The sequence below is a fragment of the Plecotus auritus genome (assembly GCF_963455305.1).
Source record: "Plecotus auritus genome assembly, chromosome: 6".
Lineage (NCBI taxonomy): Eukaryota > Metazoa > Chordata > Mammalia > Chiroptera > Vespertilionidae > Plecotus > Plecotus auritus.
Window position 1 is genome coordinate 51720179 of NC_137773.1, and position 20457 is coordinate 51740635.

At 37.6% G+C, this 20457-nt stretch overlaps 1 protein-coding gene across 2 annotated transcripts in view; it reads left to right on the plus strand.

Annotated features, from left to right (window-relative positions):
- Positions 1–20197, plus strand: part of NAA15 (N-alpha-acetyltransferase 15, NatA auxiliary subunit) — a 72360-nt gene extending 52163 nt beyond the window's left edge. The window contains exons 16-20 of one of the 2 annotated variants that reach the window (XM_080676042.1): positions 4448–4556; positions 7944–8042; positions 12363–12509; positions 13750–13847; positions 15165–20197. In XM_080676042.1, coding sequence (XP_080532168.1) covers positions 4448–4556; positions 7944–8042; positions 12363–12509; positions 13750–13847; positions 15165–15365 — 654 coding nt within the window. In that variant the 3' untranslated portion in view covers positions 15366–20197. The remainder of the gene's footprint in view (positions 1–4447; positions 4557–7943; positions 8043–12362; positions 12510–13749; positions 13848–15164) is intronic. The other variant, XM_080676043.1, reaches the window with a different exon arrangement.
- Positions 20198–20457: the final 260 nt, after the last annotated feature.

The following is a 20457-nucleotide window of genomic DNA, read 5'->3' on the forward strand; positions in this document are numbered from 1 at the left end:
ACTGGGAATCCAACGGGTGACCTCTTGGTTCATGGGTCAACGCTCAATGACTGAGCCATACTGGCAAGATTTTATTTAGGGAATCACTTGTTAAAAAGTGAGTTTTATATGTGTATCTTTAACCCATGTTGTCAGTTTACAGTATTTCTTTATTGGACTTTGCTATTTATTTATTTACTAGAGGCCCAATGCACGAAATTCGTGCAAGAGTAGGCCTTCCTTCCCCCAGCTGCCAGCACTGGCTTCCCTCTGGCACCTGGGACCTGGACTTCCCTCGCAGCACCGGCTTCGTCCGGAAGGTCATCTGGAAGGACATCCGGTCTAATTAGCATATTACTCTTTTATTATTGATAGATTTTTAATATGATAGAGGGAGAGGGAGAGGAAGAGAGTGAAACATCAGTGATGAGAGAAAATCATTGATCGGCTGCCTCCTGCATGCCCCCGAATGGGGACTGAGCCCGAAACCTGGGCATGTGCCCTTGACCAGAATTGAACCTGGAACCCTTCAGTCCACAGGCCAATGCTCTATCCATTGAGCCATATCAGCCAGGGCTGGACTTTGCTATTTAAACCTAATATCTTAGCTGAAACTAAGATAAGCTATTCATTGTCACATGAGCCATTTTGATTAATAACATACCTATGCAGTTTCTCTTCTGGCCCTTGACATCCTCCTACTCCATGTAAAAATAATAGCATAATTTCTTTTCTTTTTTTTAAAAAATATATTTTATTGATTTTTTTACAGAGAGGAAGGGAGAGGGATAGAGAGTTAGAAACATTGATGAGAGAGAAACATCGATCAGCTGCCTCCTGCACACCCACTACTGGGGACGTGCCCACAACCAAGGTACATGCCCTTGACCGGAATCGAACCTGGGACACTTCAGTCCGCAGGCTGACGCTCTATCCACTGAGCCAAACCGGTTTCGGCCATAATTTCTTACATTAAAGCAATATAGTAATGAGGACATTGCCCTAGGGTTCAATTTTAGCCTTACTAGTAAGTAAAAATTCAAAAATTGTTGAATGTTTCAAAACCAAGGAAAATTATAATACCTAACAATAGAGTTAGAAAATAGTTTTAGAATTATACCAGAGAAGATGGACAGTAATATAGCATTATTGCTATTTAAGTACTATATAGAAATCTAGCTTGGATTTCGTAAGTATATATTGACACCTTTTCACGAATAATTGCATATATTCTAGAAAAATAAAGATGTTACTTTTTTATTGTTTGGGGGAATTTATTTGAAGGGTATAGAGGGAAGTAAGTAAACACAGAAAATTTTAGGCCTTTTAGGCTTTTGCCAGCTTTGCTCAGTGTTTAGAGCGTTGACCTGCTCACCAGAGGGTAGCAGATTCGATTCCAGTCAAGGGCTTGTACCTGTGTTGCAGGTCTGATCCCTGCCCCGGTCAGGGTGCGTGTGAGAGGCAACCAACCAATGGATGTGTCTCTCTCACAAAGATGTTTCTCTCTCTCTCTCTCTCTTTGTCCACCCCCCCCCCCGCCCCGCCTCTTCCTCCTCCCTCCTTTCCACTCTTTATATCCTCACTCTCACAGTAAGGATTTAAAAAAGAAAGAAAGAAAGAAAACTGACCTTTTAGGCCCCATGGAGAGCTGCAAAATTATTCAGGGATAATATCAACTTCCACTTTTATCCTCAGCTTTCTTTATTACCACTACTTTACTACCATAACTGACTTCCTGCCACCATTATTCTTTCTACTTGCTTTCTTTCTACCCCATGACTTTCCTTAATGACTTTTTTCTTTGTAACTCTTCACATTTTGCATTATAGGTCTTAAAGGAGAGGATCTATTTGGATTGAGTATCCCTGCAAAGCAGAATTCTGTACCAGGCCTCCTTATAGACTATAGGGTTTTCCTTGTGTCAAGCCTGTTATGGCTGGTTTTGGACTAGATGTCAAGTTGTAATCTAATCTTGTAGAGTCTCAGAACAAAATACTGCCTACAGAAAGTGCTTCATTTGGAAGAAGCCTAGTGGAATGGACCCAGTTTCATAGACCGTTCTTCAATATATACTATTCTTACCTGTTAGGCACTCTTCCTATAACTGCCTCCAAGATGCCCCCCATCTAATACCAACCACATTTATCCATATCCTCAATGTGGTGGCAGTGCCAAATTACATCAAGCTGTCACAACCAGAGCTGGCATTGTAGGCCACTTTAAAAGCGCCTGGCATGTCTGGGCCTATGCTCTCCATTTGCTTTTTTTGTGATCCTTTATTTTAGGATTCTTACTTGTGATACATGGTATGTTTAGTGTCTCCAGTTGAGGATGATATATCATAAATAAAAGCATTACTAGGTTAGTAATTCCTGTTAAGGAAAATAGGAAGAGGTTTAGTTAGTGAGTTTCATACTCAGTTAGTGGCATATAAAATCTAAAGTCTTGGGTGGACACTGTGTTTCTTGTTTCTCCAAACTATCACGGGGCAGTCGTTGGTATTTATGAGTTTCCTCATGCACCGCCCCTCCCAAGTTTCTCCTTGCCTTCAGCCAGGATTCATCTCAGCTGGATTTTTCTTCCCTATTGTGTGTGCACACACACTCTTTATCAGGGGTAATGAGTCCTTAGTATTCTGTCTGTATAGAGTTTAATAGTTTTTAAACTTTTTGTTGTTATGCTGAGAATGTAGGGAGATATACTCCTGCACAACGTATCTTAGTATCTTAACACAGATTAGATTTCAGGTTAGTTTGTAAATTAATATGATCAAAACTTCCCTTGCAAATAAATGTCTTACATTGCCCATCAATACAGTTAACGTTCTACATTTAAGTAAATTCAAATCTTCATGACTGAATGTAAATTTTTTTTGAGGCAAAAATGAGTATGAATAATGCTGGCCATTCCAGCCATTATTCCACTTAGTAAACATAGGGACCTCAACTGAGTCTGAGGTGATTTTGTTTAGTATAATGCTTGTATTTATTCAACTTCCCTATATTCCTTGTTTCCTTTTTTTTTTTTTTTAATCCTCACCTGAGGATAAGTTTTTCATTGATTCTAGAGAGAGAGAGGGATTGAGAGAAAGAAAAACATAATGTGAGAAAGAAACATTGATCGGTTGCCTCCCATATGTACCCTGGTATGTTCCCTGAACAGCTCACAGGATGATGTTCTAGCGAACAGCCACACTGGCCAGGGATGTTTCTGTGTTTCAATAGCAGCCATGTCTAAGTGATCCTCATTTCAGTTTATACCCTTAGAGTCATGAAAAGCTTGATGTAGACCCATGGCAATTTCCATTTCCAGTTCTTTTCCTTTCCTTGGTAGACGTTTCTCCACTGTATACCACAAATTCACAAATTCCAACTCAGTAGAACTTAGAATCATGGGAATAAGAAATAAAATATTTACAAATGTGTGAGAAAGGTATACTTATGAGGGCCCCTATTTCCTCCTTTATTTCTTAGTATCTGTAGCTATTAGAGTGGTAGCACCATGTATTGATTTCTGGTTTAGAGGATCCTTCAGAATAATGCCAACTGCTTTACATGCTGGTACAAGGCAACTTCCATAGATAACACTTCATTGCCTAACTATTTTTAAATGCTGTGAAATAATTTCCTTGGTCAGTTTGTGTACAATTGGTAGGTGTATGTTGGGTGGATAGGGCTAATCCATATTCCAATGAGGATAAATTGTCACTGCCTCTATGATGAGAGAGGGCAAATATAGAACCCAGATGTTCAGTGCTCTTCTGATGTATATGGTATTGCTCTACACGCTTACCCCAGTCTAAAGAGAATAGTCGTGTCTTACTATTCAGTTTAAGAGTATAACACTAGCACAGATATATAGTAAACATTATACCTGTCCAGTAATGATTACAGGTATGTAATTCATATGACATTTATATAATTTCTAAAAGGTGGTAGAAACAGAATTCTATAAATATAAATCTTTTTCAAATGTCATCTCACCATTAGTATGGTATTTGAACAATATGGATTTCTATAGAATTTGTAGTGGAACAAAGCAAGACAGAATGGATATTATACTATTTTTTTAATAGCTTGATTATATTCACTGTGTTTGAGTTAAAAAACAATATTCACTCATTCTGTAATGATCTCTACAGTGTTTTTCTTACCCTTTATCCTATTTCACATATCCCTTCTTTTTTTCTTTAATGGTTATCTTCCCTGTTTCTCTTACTGTCTTTCCCTGGTTCTATTGTATTTTCTTCCTTACTTATTGGATAGTTTCTATCCAGAGGTAATATAATCTCTATGGTTAAAATCCATTGTAGAGTTCAAAATCTCCCTTCTTTAGATTATGGGAATTTTACTATGACAGTTATTCTTGGGTGAGCTATTTTTTGTTTAAGTGTTTTTAATAGAAAGAGTAACATCACCCCTCCCCCCAATCTTGTTTCCATTTGTATAATCTCTTTTATTTTTGTTAGGTTGAAACTCCATTGGAAGAAGCTATTAAATTTTTAACACCGTTGAAGAACTTGGTGAAGAACAAGATAGAAACTCATCTTTTTGCCTTTGAGATTTACTTTAGGAAAGGTAGGCAATTAGGATATAGTGGCCCTGATAACACTGATCACTGTATTTCTTAGATATAGTCTCTGAACTCCGATAGCCTCACCACTGTTTGGCAAATGCCAGTTCAGCTTGCCTGCTATGCACAAAATGTTGTGGGGAGGTACAAGGATACGATTATCTCTTCTGGGACATTAAAATCAATAATAAATGTACATGCATAACTAGGACTGGGGTCAGATATAGAAGCTTCTATGTGCGTCTGTGGATAAAATTAGTTAATACATGTAGAGCTTAGAATGGTATCTGATACTCAGTAAGCATTAATAAATGTTAGCTATTGTTAAAAATAGAAGATGTGATGCTTGAGGTGTATCTTGAAGGATGGCTCCTATTTCTAAAAGAAAAGATGTGTAGACAGGAAGAGGCTTTGTTAAGAAAACACAAGTATGTGTAAATACGGTATTGTTGAGGTTGGCTATATTGCCTGAGCCAGGTAAAATATAAATGAGAAGTCTTGGTTGCCAAGTTTAGAATGATTATACTATATACTAGAGCCTCGGTGCATGAAATTCAAGGAGGGGGCCTAAACCAGCAGGCGGACATCCCTCTCGCAGTCCGGACCCCTCACTCCTTACTGCCTGCCTGCTCACCGCTTCTTAACACTTGGCTTGCTGCTCCTTAGCGTTACTGCAGAGGTGTGGGAGAGGCTCCTGCCACCACTGCTGCCCTCACCAGCTGTGAGCCTGGCTTCTGGCTGAGCGGCGCTCCCCCTGTGGGAGTGCACTGACCACCAGGGGGCAGCTCCTATGTTGAGCATCTGCCCCCTGGTGGTCAGTGTGCATCATAGCGTCGGGCCGTTCTGGTTGTTCCGCCATAACGGTCGCTTAGGCTTATATTATATAGAAGATAGTAGATACTAAGAAGATTTTATGGTGTTGAATTGGTATAATCCCAGTGGTTTATTGAAGAAGAAAATTTTATCACTAACATGTTAAGCGTCCAGCCTGTTTTGTCTTCTGGATGGAAAGTATAGTGTCAGTCACCGGTGACTGACAGGGCACTTAACGTGTTAAGGTGATGCATTTTGAAGGGAGAGAAACTGGTTAGTAAGATCCAATAGAAGGTTGTTCTAAACAGTGTAACTGTCCTTCTAAAAAAGATTGAATAAAATGACACCTCTATCCATTAAAAATCATGTTTACCAAAAGTAATTTATAATGTTAGGGAAAGGTTGCCATATACCATTGTTTGAAAATAGGACACAAAACTAACTATAGCTTGATTTTCATTTTAATACTAGAGGCCTGGTGCATGAAATTCATGCACTGGTGGAGGAAGGGGGGTCCCTCAGCCAGCCTGCGCCCTCTCGCAGTCCGGGAGCCGTCAGTTGGACATCCTTAGTGCTGCTGTGGAGGCAGGAGAGGCTCCCACCACCGTTGCTGTGCTCGCCAGCCATGAGCCCGGCTTCTGGCTGAGTGGCGCTCCCCCTGTGGGAGTGCACTGACCACCAGGGGGCAGCTTCTACATTGAGCGTCTGCCCCCTGGTGGGGTCAGTGTGTGTCATAGCGACTGGTCGTTCCGCTTTCAGGCAGAAACCGGCTCTCTGACATCCCTGAGGGGTCCCAGATTGCGAGAGCGTGCAGGCCAGGTTGAGGGACCCCACCAGTGCACAATTAGGGCTGGGGAGGGACGTGGGAGATTGGCCAGCCGGGTAGGGAACTGCGGGAGGGCTCCCTGGCGTGTCTGGCCCATCTTGCTCAATCCCGGTCTGCCTTACCCCAGCAGCAAGTTAACCTACCGATTGGAGAGTCTGCCCCCTGCTGGTCAGTGCACATCATAGTGACTGGTCGACCAGTCAACTGTCTGCCCCCTAGTGGTCAGTGCACGTCATAGCAAGCCGTTGAGCGGCCTTAGCATACCATTAGCATATTACGCTTTGATTGGATGAACGGCCAATTGGATGACCAGACACTTAGCATATTAGGCTTTTATTATATAGGAAGATACAGGGGTATGTACGATAGAAAAGTGGCCAAGAAGAAATTGATAAAAGATAACAGAGATTATCTCAAGGTGGAATTTGAATGACTATAATATGTTCTACTATATTTTCTATTTTCCATAATGATTATGTTTTAATTTGGAAACTAAGTTTAATAAATAGTCCAGTAATTTTAAACTTTTAACAGGTACTGCAACTCCCTTTAAACCAGTACTCTTAAATCAGTCCCAAAGTATAAAATGCAACAGTTGTTGTTCTTAGAGTGGGGAAGGGCAATCTAAATTCCATTCACTTGGCTTCTTGGCTATGCTCTAACCTCTGAAGGGCTCTCAGCATTGACAGTCCACTGCAGGAGAGTGAAATGGGCCGTGACAAAGGGCATGGCAGTGCTTTTAGCTTTCTGAGTGTTGAGGGTAAGGGAAAAGAAAATGTCAGAGAAGCCTGGGGTTTTGAATTTTGATATTTGGAGAATAGTACCAAATTAGGTAAGTCTTAACAAAGAGGTACTCATAGATGATAGAAGTGCAGTGAGTATTCTGCTGTAGATTTCCATTCAACAGGTTGAAGCACTGCTGAAGCCTGGGAACATGGGGGTGGGGGGGAGTGGGGAACAGCATAGATAGAGATTAGAACATCACTGAAAACTCTACCTTTCAGGGGAAAGAAGAGCCAGGGATTGACAGGAGAGAACAGTCAGGAAGCAAACCATTACACATGTGAGGAAACACAAGAAAGGAGATGGTTTAAGCATATAAACCATTATTTTTTAAAAATATATTTTTATTGATTTCAGAGATGAAGGGAGAGGGAGAGAGATAGAAGCATCAATGATGAGAGAGAATTATCAGTTGGCTACCTCCTGTACGCCCCCTACTAGAGATTGAGCCCGTAACCGAGGCATGTGCCCTTGACGAATTGAACTTGGGACCTTTCAGTCTACAGGCTGACGTTCTATCCACTGAGCCAAACCAGCTAGGCTCAATGATGTTTTTTATGTAGTGAGGAAAATCCCTTTATTTTGATTAAAGGACGTTAGGAAATGAAATGGCTTCAGATCTGTTTCCGTTGAAGTTTTGAATCATATTATATAAGCTTCTTAGTAAATTGTTCTGAAATTGAAGAATCTCTTTGAAATGGACTTGTTTATATGGCATTAGTTCAAATATTGTTGAGTGCTATCTAAATTTTTTGTACTTCATAAAACCTTTTTTCTTAAAGAATGTTGTATGGAAAATAGTACCTAATGTTGCTAATCTGAGGAAATCATTGGCTTCAGTCGTATGTTTAGTAGATCAGATGTGATTGACTGTAAATTAGTTTTTCTATTTGTAAGGTCTTAGATCTCCAAAAGAAGGCATCTTACTTTAGCAAATGATAAAAATATATCTCACTTTTTCTTTTTATAGAAAAGTTTCTTTTGATGCTACAATCAGTAAAGAGGGCATTTGCTATTGATTCTAGTCATCCCTGGCTTCATGAGTGTATGATTCGACTCTTTAGTACTGGTATGTTTTTGTTTTCCATTTCTGAAATATTTGTGACTGTGTAAGTGATCTGTACAAGTTTACCATCATAAACAATAATTTTAAAACTGTTGCATGTTAAATTAGCTGAGGCCAAAGCAAGGTTCTTGTCTTTGTGTTAAAGGTCTTTATTTCTTAATGCTAAAAAAATGTTACCTAATTTTGACAGAATTGTTCAGTTCAGGTATTTGTGAATTACCTTTGTTTCTGTTTGTAAAAGGTTACATGTAAATTGAAGTTTGGAATCATGTTATTATATAAGTTTCTTAGTTGTTCTGAAATTTAAGATCTCTTTGAAATGGACTGGTTATCTCCTTATGTACCTGTCTTAAGCACAGTTAAGTCATATAATTTTTTGTTATTCAATATGTATAGGTTAAAAAGAACTTTAAAACAGTTGTCATACTTTTCAAATATTTTGATAAGATTCGATACATTAGTTTTAATGTGAAGTAAAACTACAGAATTTTAGAGAATGAAAGGTGGAATTTTATGCTAATTATTTCATTTTACATTTGAGAAATTTGGGACCCCTAAAGATATTAAATTACTTATTCAAGGTAACAGATAGTAATGAGGCAGGGATGAGCGTCCAGGTCTTCATATTGTTCTATCTACTACAAGAGCTTAAATGTAGATAAAGCACTCCTATAGTCAAGTAGTGCTGTTTTGGTTTTTAAGTGATTGGAGAAGGAGAAATGGAATTTTTACTAGAACAACCTGCAGAATTTAGAAATACTATTAGTTATCTCATTGCTTAAATACCCAGGCTCATATAAATCCATTCATTATATAAAATAATGAGATTAAACCAGGTATTTTAATTGTTGTTTTGAAAATTGCTAAATTGTCCCAACTAAGAACATTGTTTTGTCTTCAAAGAAAAGGTAAAGCCTTTTTAAATTACTAGAGGCCCGGTGCATGGATTCGTGCACCAGTGGGGTCCCTTGGCCTGGCCTGCGCCCTCTCGCAATCTGGGACCCCTCGAGGGATGTCTGATGTCGGTTTCGGCCCGAATCTGTGCACTGGACCTCTAGTATGCATATAAGATCTTTGGTTAATCTCTTCCTGCCCTCCTCCCTGCCCCCTTCCCTCTGAGATTCATCAGTCTGTTCCATGTTTCCATGGGTGTGTGTTGAGCGTCTGCCCCCTGGTGGTCAGTGCGCATCAGAGCTACCAGTCAAATGGTTGAGCAGTTGTTCGGTTGCTTAGGCTTTCGTATATATAGAATAGGTATTTATGCTTGTCAAAGAAATGATTCCTGTGATAGAAATGGAGTCATAGAAATGTTTTTCCTTAATCTTTTTAAATTCAGAAAGTAGTAAATAATATACCACATTATATAAAATAGAAGAAGGAATTGCTGTTTTTAGAGAAAATAAAGAAGTTTCATTTTGGTCTCTCTTTTTTTTTTTGTATTGAAAAACTTTGAAATCATTAATCAGAAAATTAAGGCTAGAGATAACCAATCCATTCTTGATTAGGATGGAATGCACTTAACCTATTTTCAAAAGTAACATTCACGCTTTGTTGGGTTTTTTGTTAATCCTCACCCGAGGATAATTTTTCCCATTGATATTTGGAGAGATTGGAGCGGGGGAGAGAAACATCGATGTGAGAGACACATCGACTAGTTGCCTCCTGCACTTGCTCCAACCAGGGTGGGAGATGGAGCCTGTAACCCTGGTACTGGGCCCTTGACCAGGAATCAAACCCAAGACCCTTTGGTGCATGGGCCAATGCTCCAACCACTGAGCAACACCCACCATGGTCACACTTTGTTTTTACATAATCAGTTCTTTCCTGAAAGGCAGTAAAATTATACATAAGTGCCATGGAGTTAGAGACGTTCTTTAAATATGAGTTAAAAGTGGCATTTCTAAATGTTTTTGCTTTTAATGAGTGTGTGGATTGCGACTGTTTTCTTGCAACAGTTGTTTCAGAAAATTAAAATGTATGTTAGCTATTCCCATTTCTCCAGGTGTTCAGCTGACATTGAGGTTTACAAAGAGATCCTTATTTGATTAAATTTTAATATGGAAAGCAGTGATAATTTGTATTGATAAAGATTAACTATCTTCAAAAAGCCTTCAAGAAATTGGGGTAGACTGCTTAATAGTTTTGATAAGAACAGGTGTATACTTAAACAGAGAGACAAAATTGGGGCAACTTTGTTATATCCCTTTAAATCAAGTTGAAAGTACAGCCATAATGGCAGTAAAGCTAAATTCTTTAACGAGTAGCTCCTATATTTGAAACACTCAGTTCTATAGAATGATAGGAGAAATGCTGTTTAACCAACAAAGGGCATATCAATCAATTATTCAGTTACTAATCATGTGTAGAATATTTTACTTAAATATTTACTACTCAAGAGTTCAATGTATTTTAAACTTAGGGTAGTGGCCCATTTTTTGAGACAATGAAAGCAATGTAGGGCTCATTACCAGCATTTAAAAACCTACAATAAAAAAATAAAGTAGAGAATATCAGCCTGTGTTGCATAAAGTAAGTGATTAGTATTCTGTGAAACTTTAGCTTCACATAATTTGTGTACATAGGAGACATATTCATTAGAGTACAAATACTTGGTTATAGGCAACGTTTGAAAGCCACCACCATAGTTCTTAACCAAAGAAAAATCTATGTTTTTCATCTATGACAAAAATAGTAACTACAATTTATTGAATAGTATATAATTAGCTCTTTTAAATTTAACCTTTCCTTCCTGTGATCATTCTAGGTTGGATATCACTTCAATTTTATAGACTAACAAATAGGTTCAGAACCCTGGCCAGTGTGGCTCAGCATTTAGAATGTTGGTTCGAGGACTGGAGGGTCGCAAGTTCGATCCTATCTGTGTTGCAGGTGTGATACCCAGCCCTGTTCAGGGTGCATGCAGGAGGCAAACAATGGATGTCTCATTCTCTCTCTTCCCTTTTCCCCCCTCCCTTCCACTCTTTTAAAAATCAATGGGAAAAATATCCTCTGGTGAGGATTAACAAGACAAAACAGAAATAGGTTCAGAGAGGTTATGATTTGTCTAAAACCTAGGTTCATAACCAGGTCTGTCTGGCTCAAAGATCCAGATTGTCTCTCTGTACGAAAATAGTACAGGTGTACCTTGTTTTATTGTGCTTTGCTTTATTAGCCTTTGCAAATACTGGGTTGGGTTTTTGTTGTTTGTTTTTTAGAGAGGATGGGATAGGGAGAGAGGGAGGGAGGGAGAGAAACATCAGTGATGAGAGAGAATCATTGATCGGCTGCCTCCTACACCCCCCCACACTGGGGATTGAGCCTGCAACCCGGGCATATGCACTGACCAGGAATTAAACTCTGACCTCCTGGTTCATAGGTCAACTCTCAACCACGGAGCCACACCCAGCTAGGCATTATATACTGCATTTTATTAAAAGTTAAAAGTTGAGCAAGTCTATCAGTACCATTTTTGCAACAGGCTCAGATGATGGTTAGCATTTTTTAGCAATATAATATTTTTTAAATTAAGAATTACTTTTTTTTAAGACATAATGCTTTTGCACACTTAATAACTATAGTATAATATAAACATAACTTATATATGTACTGGGAAACCAAAAAATTTGTGTGACTTGCTTTATTGTGATATTCACTTTATTGTGATGGTCTGGAACCAAATTTGAGATATTGCTGAGGTATGCCTGCAAGGAAACAAAGCATAACTAGGATGCAGTCCAGAGAGCCCGTGGGGGTCAGCTTTTCTTTCTCTAAATCCCAAGACCTGGGAATGTGATGGCTGCATGTATTCATTACAGGAAAATACTTTGGTGGTCCTTTGGATTTTATTCTATAGTAATAGCTCAGTTCACATAGCCTCTGAAAATAAAGGTTAATGAAATCAACCATGTTTTCTTATAACTCGGATAAGTTTGTAATGCCTTACTCGGTTGTAGAATAAGATGGAGATGGTGAGGAAAATTCTGTTGTTTCCACCACCACTATTTGCTGTGACATTATTTACCAGGTAGGTGCCATCAAGCCTCTGCTTTGCAAACTCCCTGTAAAGTTAATGGGGCAGCACGTAGGAGTTTTTAAGGCTGTGGAACTACATCTTTTATCATCTATTTTGCTTTCTATTCTTTTCTGGGAATGAATCATTTGTCAATGAAATGTCTTTGAGTGATGACACATATAAATTTGAAATTCTTTAAATTTATATAGGTAAGCTCTTTAAATGTTGAATTGTCTTTAGATTTGTTTTAACTCCTACAGACTTTATCAGACTTTCTACTTGCTAATAGAGTTTGTTTTTAATTTGTTCAGCAGTGTGTGACAGTAAAGATTTACCTGATGCAGTTAGAACAGTATTAAAACAAGAAATGAATCGTCTTTTTGGAGCAACGAATCCAAAGAATTTTAATGAGACTTTTCTGAAAAGGAATTCTGATTCATTGCCACACAGATTATCAGGTAATCACTTTATTTTGTCCTTATTATGGCTGCCTAAGACAACTTCATTTTTTACTTTAATGGATCAATGACGTTACACATTTTTCACGTGGAAGAGGCAATGTGTATATGTCACATTTTAATCCATGAAAACAGACAGCTTATATATGCTTCCTATATAATTTTAAATTTCCTAGACAAAATTATGACTATGAATCAAGGTCAGTAGTTTCTCCTGGCTCAGATAGGCATTATAGAAAAGCAAGTATAACTGAATTTAGCTATAAATTACTTACAATGAAGGAGAAACTTTCTACTTCTTTCTTCCATCAGAGTACTCTTAAAATTCACTTGGATGTGACCATCATCCTTCATTTCTCACGTGTATGTAAGATAGCAACCTTGACAGTGCTAAACACCTGAAACCGTCCCACAAGCAAGGGTCATCTGACTAGAGTCTGTGCTAACAAGCTAAATTCTGGACAAGATGGGATCGTGTGGCTGGTGGTTTTAGTAGGGTGCTTTAAAAATACCTGGCTAAAGCCCTAGCTGGTTTGGCTCAGTGGATAGAGCGTCGGTCCGTGGACCAAAGGGTCCCAGGTTCCATTCCGGTCAAGGGCAGCTACCTTGGTTGCAGGCTCCTCCCCGGCCCAGGCCCTGGTCGGGGCTTGTGCAGGAGGCCTCCAATTGATGTGTTTCTCTCACATTGATGTTTCTCTCTTCCACTCTCACTAAAAATCAATGGAAAACTATCCTTGGGTGAGTATTAACAAAAATAAAAATCTGGCTAAGAAACCCAGCAGCTTTGTATGCCTTTGTGGACTTCTCAATTCAGATTTTTAGCTCATATCATCAAGGTTAGGTATTCTCCTAAACCCCAAATTGTGCTCATTTTTGAAAGAAAACTATCCAGGGCCTTGCCACACAAAGACAAATATTATTAGAATATTTGCATTTCTTCTTAGTCTCTCTTACCTTAAACATTCTTTTTTTTAAATTTTTATTGTTGACTATTACAGATGTCCCTCATTTTCCCCTCCCTTGCCCCTGCCCTTCCTAGGCTTCACCTTCTAGTTAGGCTAATTCTGGTCTACCCTCAGAATTTTTTAAAAAATGACACTTTCAAATGGCTATTTTTATTTTTCTAATAAAGTGCCACACTTTGTCACATGTGCCTTGCATTTTATATTTGAATGCATGGAGGATAAGATGCTGGTTTTACTTTGAAATAAAACAAATTTTTGTTTTTCTTCTCATTTAGCTGCCAAAATGGTATATTATTTAGATCCTTCTAGTCAGAAGCGAGCTATAGAGTTGGCAACAACACTTGATGAATCCCTCACTAACAGAAACCTCCAGGTAAAGAGTTTTTTATAACCTCTCTGTATGAGTACCTGACTACTTTTTGTTCCTCTTTTCATCAAGAGAACAGTTGTCACAAATAATATTTTTGTTATTCATTCAAACTATTATGAATCCATGTCAGAAAGTTACCTTATCTTAAATTTATTTAGTATTGTGTGTTTGTGTATACATGCATAGTTGAGTACTTGGCATTTAATAACTAGTTTCACATCTGTTACAATTATTTTTTTAGAAAAATGTTTTAGTAAAATCATATATACATTTCAGAGTTAATTTTGGATTTCATTTCATATCTCACATTTCTGAGCAAGCAGTGTCTCAATAAAGATTCTGACATGTTTAAAATGTATTTACCACGGGTTGAATTTATATGCTCATTTTATAGCTTGTAATATAACATGGGATTAAGTAGAGTGAAAGAATACAGGTATGCTGCAAAATACAGATTGTAGTTTAAACTAAAAGCAAAGGACAGCTACTTTGTGTGATGAGCAGCCAAATTTTTAAGAAAGCACTTGCTGAAAGAGTTAAATATTTTCCTTTAATAGCAAATGAAGGAATATCTTTAAGGGAAAAATTACACTCCTTGGTTGCTAATTAATGCAGCATTTAGATCAGAGCATTTCTAGACTGGCAAGGTTTATAGGATATTATATATCTGGAAACTACATAGTGTTTTCCAAGGGGGAAGATGAAAGAAAACATGAGAACTGCAAGTCAACACATATCATTTAGAAATAGAAGAAGCAGATATACTTAGGGGTTTGGTTGGAAGAACTATCACTTTTCATGAACACATTTTGTTTTTGCATATATGCCCTTTGTGTTTGAGATGTTCTTTCCTGCTTAGTTATTGGACACATCTTAAGGTTCTTTTTAGTTTGAATACAAGGTTGAAAAGCAGTGTTTGATTTTGCCAACTGGCTCTTAGCCTCCAAAAATATTAAAAGGCTTAAGTGCATTAATTGATCTTGGCAAGTGAATTTTGACATATACAGGGCCAAACTAGGCTGAGTCAAGGCTGTTGCTTAGGATTCAGCACTTGCTGAAAGTGAGCGTCTCTTTAAATGTAGCATTCTATACACCTTGCTTGCCCAACCTTAATCCTGGCCCTGCTTAAACATTCATCCTTTATATAAACCCTGCAATTCTGAAGAAACTAATTCTAATGGAATATATATGTGGGAGGAAATGCTCTTATTTATCTTGAATATGGCCTCTTATTTACAAGTCTGTTAATAAAAAATTTCAGATTCACAGTAAAAACTTTTCTTTGGAAAAGTTATAACATGACCTTTTTTCTTTCTTTAGACCTGTATGGAGGTATTAGAAGCCTTGTGTGACGGTAGCCTAGGAGACTGTAAAGAAGCTGCTGAAGTTTATAGAGCAAATTGTCATAAGCTTTTCCCTTATGCTTTGGCTTTTATGCCTCCTGGATATGAAGAGGATATGAAGATCACAGTTAATGGAGATAGTTCTGCAGAAACTGAAGAACTGGCCAATGAAATTTGAACATCATTAAACAAGCAAATGGAATGACTTTGGACCATATCTAGTATATAATATTTTTGTCACGCACCTGCTGCATTGCTCTGACTTAAACAGAATGAGACGAGTAAATGTTCTTGCCTTCAAATAGTGTTTTAAGTTTTTTATCCTGCTGAGAAAGTATATATAAAATACCTAACATATTACAGGATATAGGTTCAGTTTCTTAAAAAATTAAAAGCTGCTAAAATTGAGGGGTTAAAAAAAAGAGAGACCTATCTTCTTCCTACCTACCTACCCATGTTTTTAAACTAATTTATATAAAATCTGGAGGCTGTTACAGCTAACAAAGCAGGTGTGTGGCAGAAATATTACTTTAAATTTGTCTTGTGAGATTTTACTATATCTCAGACAGCATAAATGCTGTTTTAGCACTGGATTCTTTCACTGAGCACAAAGAGTTGTTGGGGCTTTAGCATCTGACTGGTTTTGTTATGGGGTTGATTCTGGCTATAGGAAGTATGCAAATGTGAATCACTATTTACAGAGAAACCTACAACAGATGCTTGATGTTGTAGAAGCTGGGACATATAGATACCAAGCAGAATTCTAAGAAACCTAGAGGGTGTTCAATACGCTTGTGTTTCCAAAATTCACTGTACATGATCAGTTTGGCGTTCTTGTACCACAGTTTTTTTTAACTGAAGATACCAGTTGGAACAATCAATTTTAACTAAAACTTGAAGAACTAAAATAACAATGCAAACCTTTCAGCATTGTTTTGGCCAAACTTGTTAAAACTGTAATGCAAGAACCAAATGCACTGTGATATGGCACCAACTAATTAGCAAGCATGAATTTTTTCACCCAGAGTGAAAAAAGGAAATCTACCATGGCTTGAAGTTAAAGAGCAGAACTCCTGACTACCATTCTATGACTGATCAAGAGACTAATAGTTAAAAAACCTCAGCAGGCCTTGTTCACGATATGCAGAAAAAAAGTGCTGCAGTTTAGATACCTCTGGAATTTTTCCACAGTGTCACAGGTTTGTAATACTTGAAGCCCTACATTTCTAAGAATATATTTCTTGCTCAGTTGTTTCAGGCAAGCCCAAGACTTTGTAATTTTTAAAGGGCCCAAGATTTTTTTTTCAATAACAGACCAGCTTCTTTTTCCTGCAGTTACAGATGTAATTTCCTTTTTGTTGTCAAAATGAGGTACCAAATATGATGCAATAAATTGTTTTGAAAAACAGTTGTGTGAATATTTCAACTAATCTGTGTTGGGCTTCTGTGAAAATATACAGGTGGAAACAGAGGTTGCAAGCCAGAGGCGCTGTAGTATGCTGGAAGGCTAGTGCAGACGGGAGCTCTGCAGAATGGCCTAGTGCTGGTGTCAGGGAGTTCCGCAGTGCAGGTGCAGGGGTTCAGGGCCGCTCCAGCAGACTTCACTGAGGGCTGGGATGGCCGCAGGTACTATGAATGCAATTTGTAATAATTTGGAAGGAAAACAACTGTTATTTTGATTGAGGAAATGAGCCTTAATATGTTAAATCTATACCCTGAGAACCAGCCTCCGACCCAAGGTTCTCACTGTATTTGCAAGATCTGAGCAAATAAGATTAAGTGAATCAGTTGTATGTGTAATTGGTCTTTTTTCCGTACTGTTATGGAAAGTATATTCTAAAGGGAATTTTTAGGAACCTGATACTTCCACTGATTGGACAGTTGTGCTAAACTCAACCTTTCATAGTACATTCCTGCATTCCACATCCCAGTCTAATAATTCAGTGATGTAAAGAAAAGTACAAACTGAATTCGAGTGCTTTGTTATGTTTTATTAACTGGCTCTGTCTCAGGAACATCTTAATAGATGGCAAAAAACGCCAACATTTTTTTCAACTGTGAGTGGCAGCTGAAGTTCTTACTGTTGGAAAAGAACACTAGTGCTACCTCTGCCACTAATGAGGTGATTGGAGGAGGCACCAGCCATAAGATAGGGGGTGTATGTGTGAATTATGTTTAAACTCTACTGTATATTGAAATGGAATTATATTTGTTTTGACAATGTTGAAATGATGTAGATTGTCTTAGAATGAATATTCATAAGTACTCAACTCTCGATGCAGATGCCACCGGTGAGGAGTTAAATTCCTAATACATATATTGTAATTCCAACCCAGTTTTACTGGAACTATTGAATAAATATTTTCTTTCAGGTTTACTTGATAGTGGATACATTGTCTGGTGTTAGGGGACCTTGACAGGGTCCATTTTATGTCCAGACATCACCCCTAAAACATTGTACTGTACTATTTTGCCCTGAGTAGTATCAATGGGGTCATCTCATTTGCCTCATTTACTCTATTAATTCCAAATGATACTGTGTGGGGGTGGGGGGAACAGGGTTAGAAAAACAAGTGGAAAAGAGAATGCAGTGATGTTATAATCTAAACAAGTGCCTTATGTTTATTGCTAAGAACTGGTGTTATCAACCCTTTTGAGAAGAAAGGGTCCCTTGACCTGTATTAACATAGGAAAGTAAAGTTCTTTTTGTTTTTCTTCATATTTACTACTCTTGTCATTTCTCATTTAAAAATTAAAAGTCTGAGTAGGTTAGTTTCCTCAACTTTAGATAGTTGCATCATACTTTTTCTGTATCTATTATGCACAAGAATAAAGTGTGATCTTTAATAGCATGACTAAAAGTAGTCCCAGCATTAGTGAATAGCTTTCCCACGGGTTGTACGGGCCCTTGTTTTTCACGGTGTGTTGCTGTTTGTCTTCCATGGTGTGTTGCTGTTAGAGCTGTGAAATGAAAGCTGTGTTGATCAGAAGAGACCAGGGAAGTGTGGTCTAGATTCAGGTAGGTTGTGATAAATTCAGGGAAGTCTCTTCTGCACAATATTCTAGTTGCCATGTGTAGCATCTGTTTAGAAAAAAGTAAGTATTAGATTTTCTTACAAGATACGTATATACTTGTCTTAGTAATTACCAGCCTTAAATTTTGAAATTACTCAAGAAAATTCCAAGGAAGACTGACCTTCAGATGGAAGATAGTCTTGTTCTGGCTCATGCTCCACTTCTTTAAGTTACAGACAGGGTTTCTTGATACCATTCTAGATCTAAACTTCACCGAATCCACTGCCAAAACAAAGTCCTAGGAAATGACTATGTTGCACCATAAGAAGCTGAAAACAAGTTTTTGATGATTGGAAAGCTCACAACTTGTAGCAATAAAACATTTTGGAAAAGGTTATTCTTTATTGAATTGTACTTTGACCTTTCAGTATGTGACCTTCAAGAGGGAGGTTGAAATAAAGTATTGGTATATACAAGAAGTTGTGAGGAGAAGAATGCTCTTACTTTGATAAAACAGAGGACAGCCTACTTAACACTGCTACCTCCTTAGAGGGACATACCCCTCTTAAGATACAGTAATGGGCAGAGGAAAGGGAGCAGTATGTTGTAGGAAAGGACCTAAAGGTTTCCAGCCTCTCAGTTTATCCAGTTGCCTTTGAAGTGATGCCATCTTGGAATTGTAGCAAGAAAAAAAAATTAGTACTAAATTGTTGATTATAGGCAAGCTTGGCATCTTAATCTTTAGTGCTCTTTATAGAGTTCTATTTGCCAAAAACAATATAGGCTCTGTTTCAAGGCTGCTTGTAGCAACAGTAAAGTTGATACTTGGCTTTCTAATTTAAAGACTAGTGTACTTCTTACATTTTTATACCAGGCTTTTCTTTGTGTCTACATTAAGGGCCGATTATTTCATACAAATGGTATAACTTCCTAATTGAAAAATTGATGGTGATGAATAATGATGGAAATTTTTTTAATCTGTGATCCAAAGATTACTGCTGTTGCTGAATCTTCCAACTTGGCCTCAATAAATACAAATTATTGTCTCCTTTAGAAACAACATAGGAGTGAAGAGATTTTTGGAATATGTTCTGGATCCCATGGTTTGCGTTGAGTCAGTCATTACACTTGCCTGATCACCTGTACTTTGTGTAACAAACAAGAAGCCCCTCCATGTCAATCTATGGCTATTTTTACAAACAATTATGGTTTGCTAACATTGGGCTTTCATAAACTTGCCACTAGTTTACTTTGCTCTGTAAGTTTACTGGGTCCATTTTCTAGTGCTTAATGTCTCATTGCAAGTAGGATAGGGTTTTCTATCCAAAACTCTGGTGTTTCTTCATTAATGATGAATAACTAAATTAGCTACCATCTCCCATCTTGTAAACTACCTTTTTGCCTTCAAGGAGTCATATTGCTGGTTGATTACTTTCTAAATGAAAAGGGGGCCATTTATAACAGATCTGTCTTCTAGATCCTTTAAGTTCTGAACTGTGGAATGCTAAATACTAATTCTTCCCTTTATTAACAGTAAAAAAATTTACTATGCATTAATAACAATAATAGAAGCATTCAGAAACACATTGAGCTAGCATTGTTATACTGTTTACATTATTTGCTCTGATGTTCATTGAAAAGGACAGACAAATAAGCCAACTGCTTCACTTGTATTTTTTTTATAACAAAAATTTTACTTTTAAGAGCCTAGTTGTTATTTCAAGCATTCAGTTTCACAGCATTTTTTTTTTTTACAAATGTCTAATTATAATATGAAGTTAAATGATTAATGCTTTGGTTCAGACTCATGTAAATCCATTTCTAATGTAATGTATGAAATTTCAGGATTTACACTGGGTACATTTTAGTATAAAGGTATAGTGACTAGGAAAATACATAGTGGATATTCAAATTCTTGTTAAATTTGCTGTAAATATTAATATTGCTCTACAGATTGTAGAAAATAGCAATAAAGTACTATTAACTTTCAGGTCACCTGTAAAGGCTCACAAATTTTTTATCCCTTACGTGTTGAAGTATTCCCATTTATCTTCCCCCTGTCCCTCTCTGTTGGTCTTTAGGAATTTCTTCAAAATAACAGATTCATTATATTTAGGTCGAATGGATTTCTCACATCTAATGGTTGTGGGGTTTTTTTCCCTATAGTTTATCATGAATGGTTATGACTGGCCTTGTAGGAAGCAGATGACTGGAAGACCATCCTCTAACTTTTCTCAGTTGCCTGTTCATTGTGG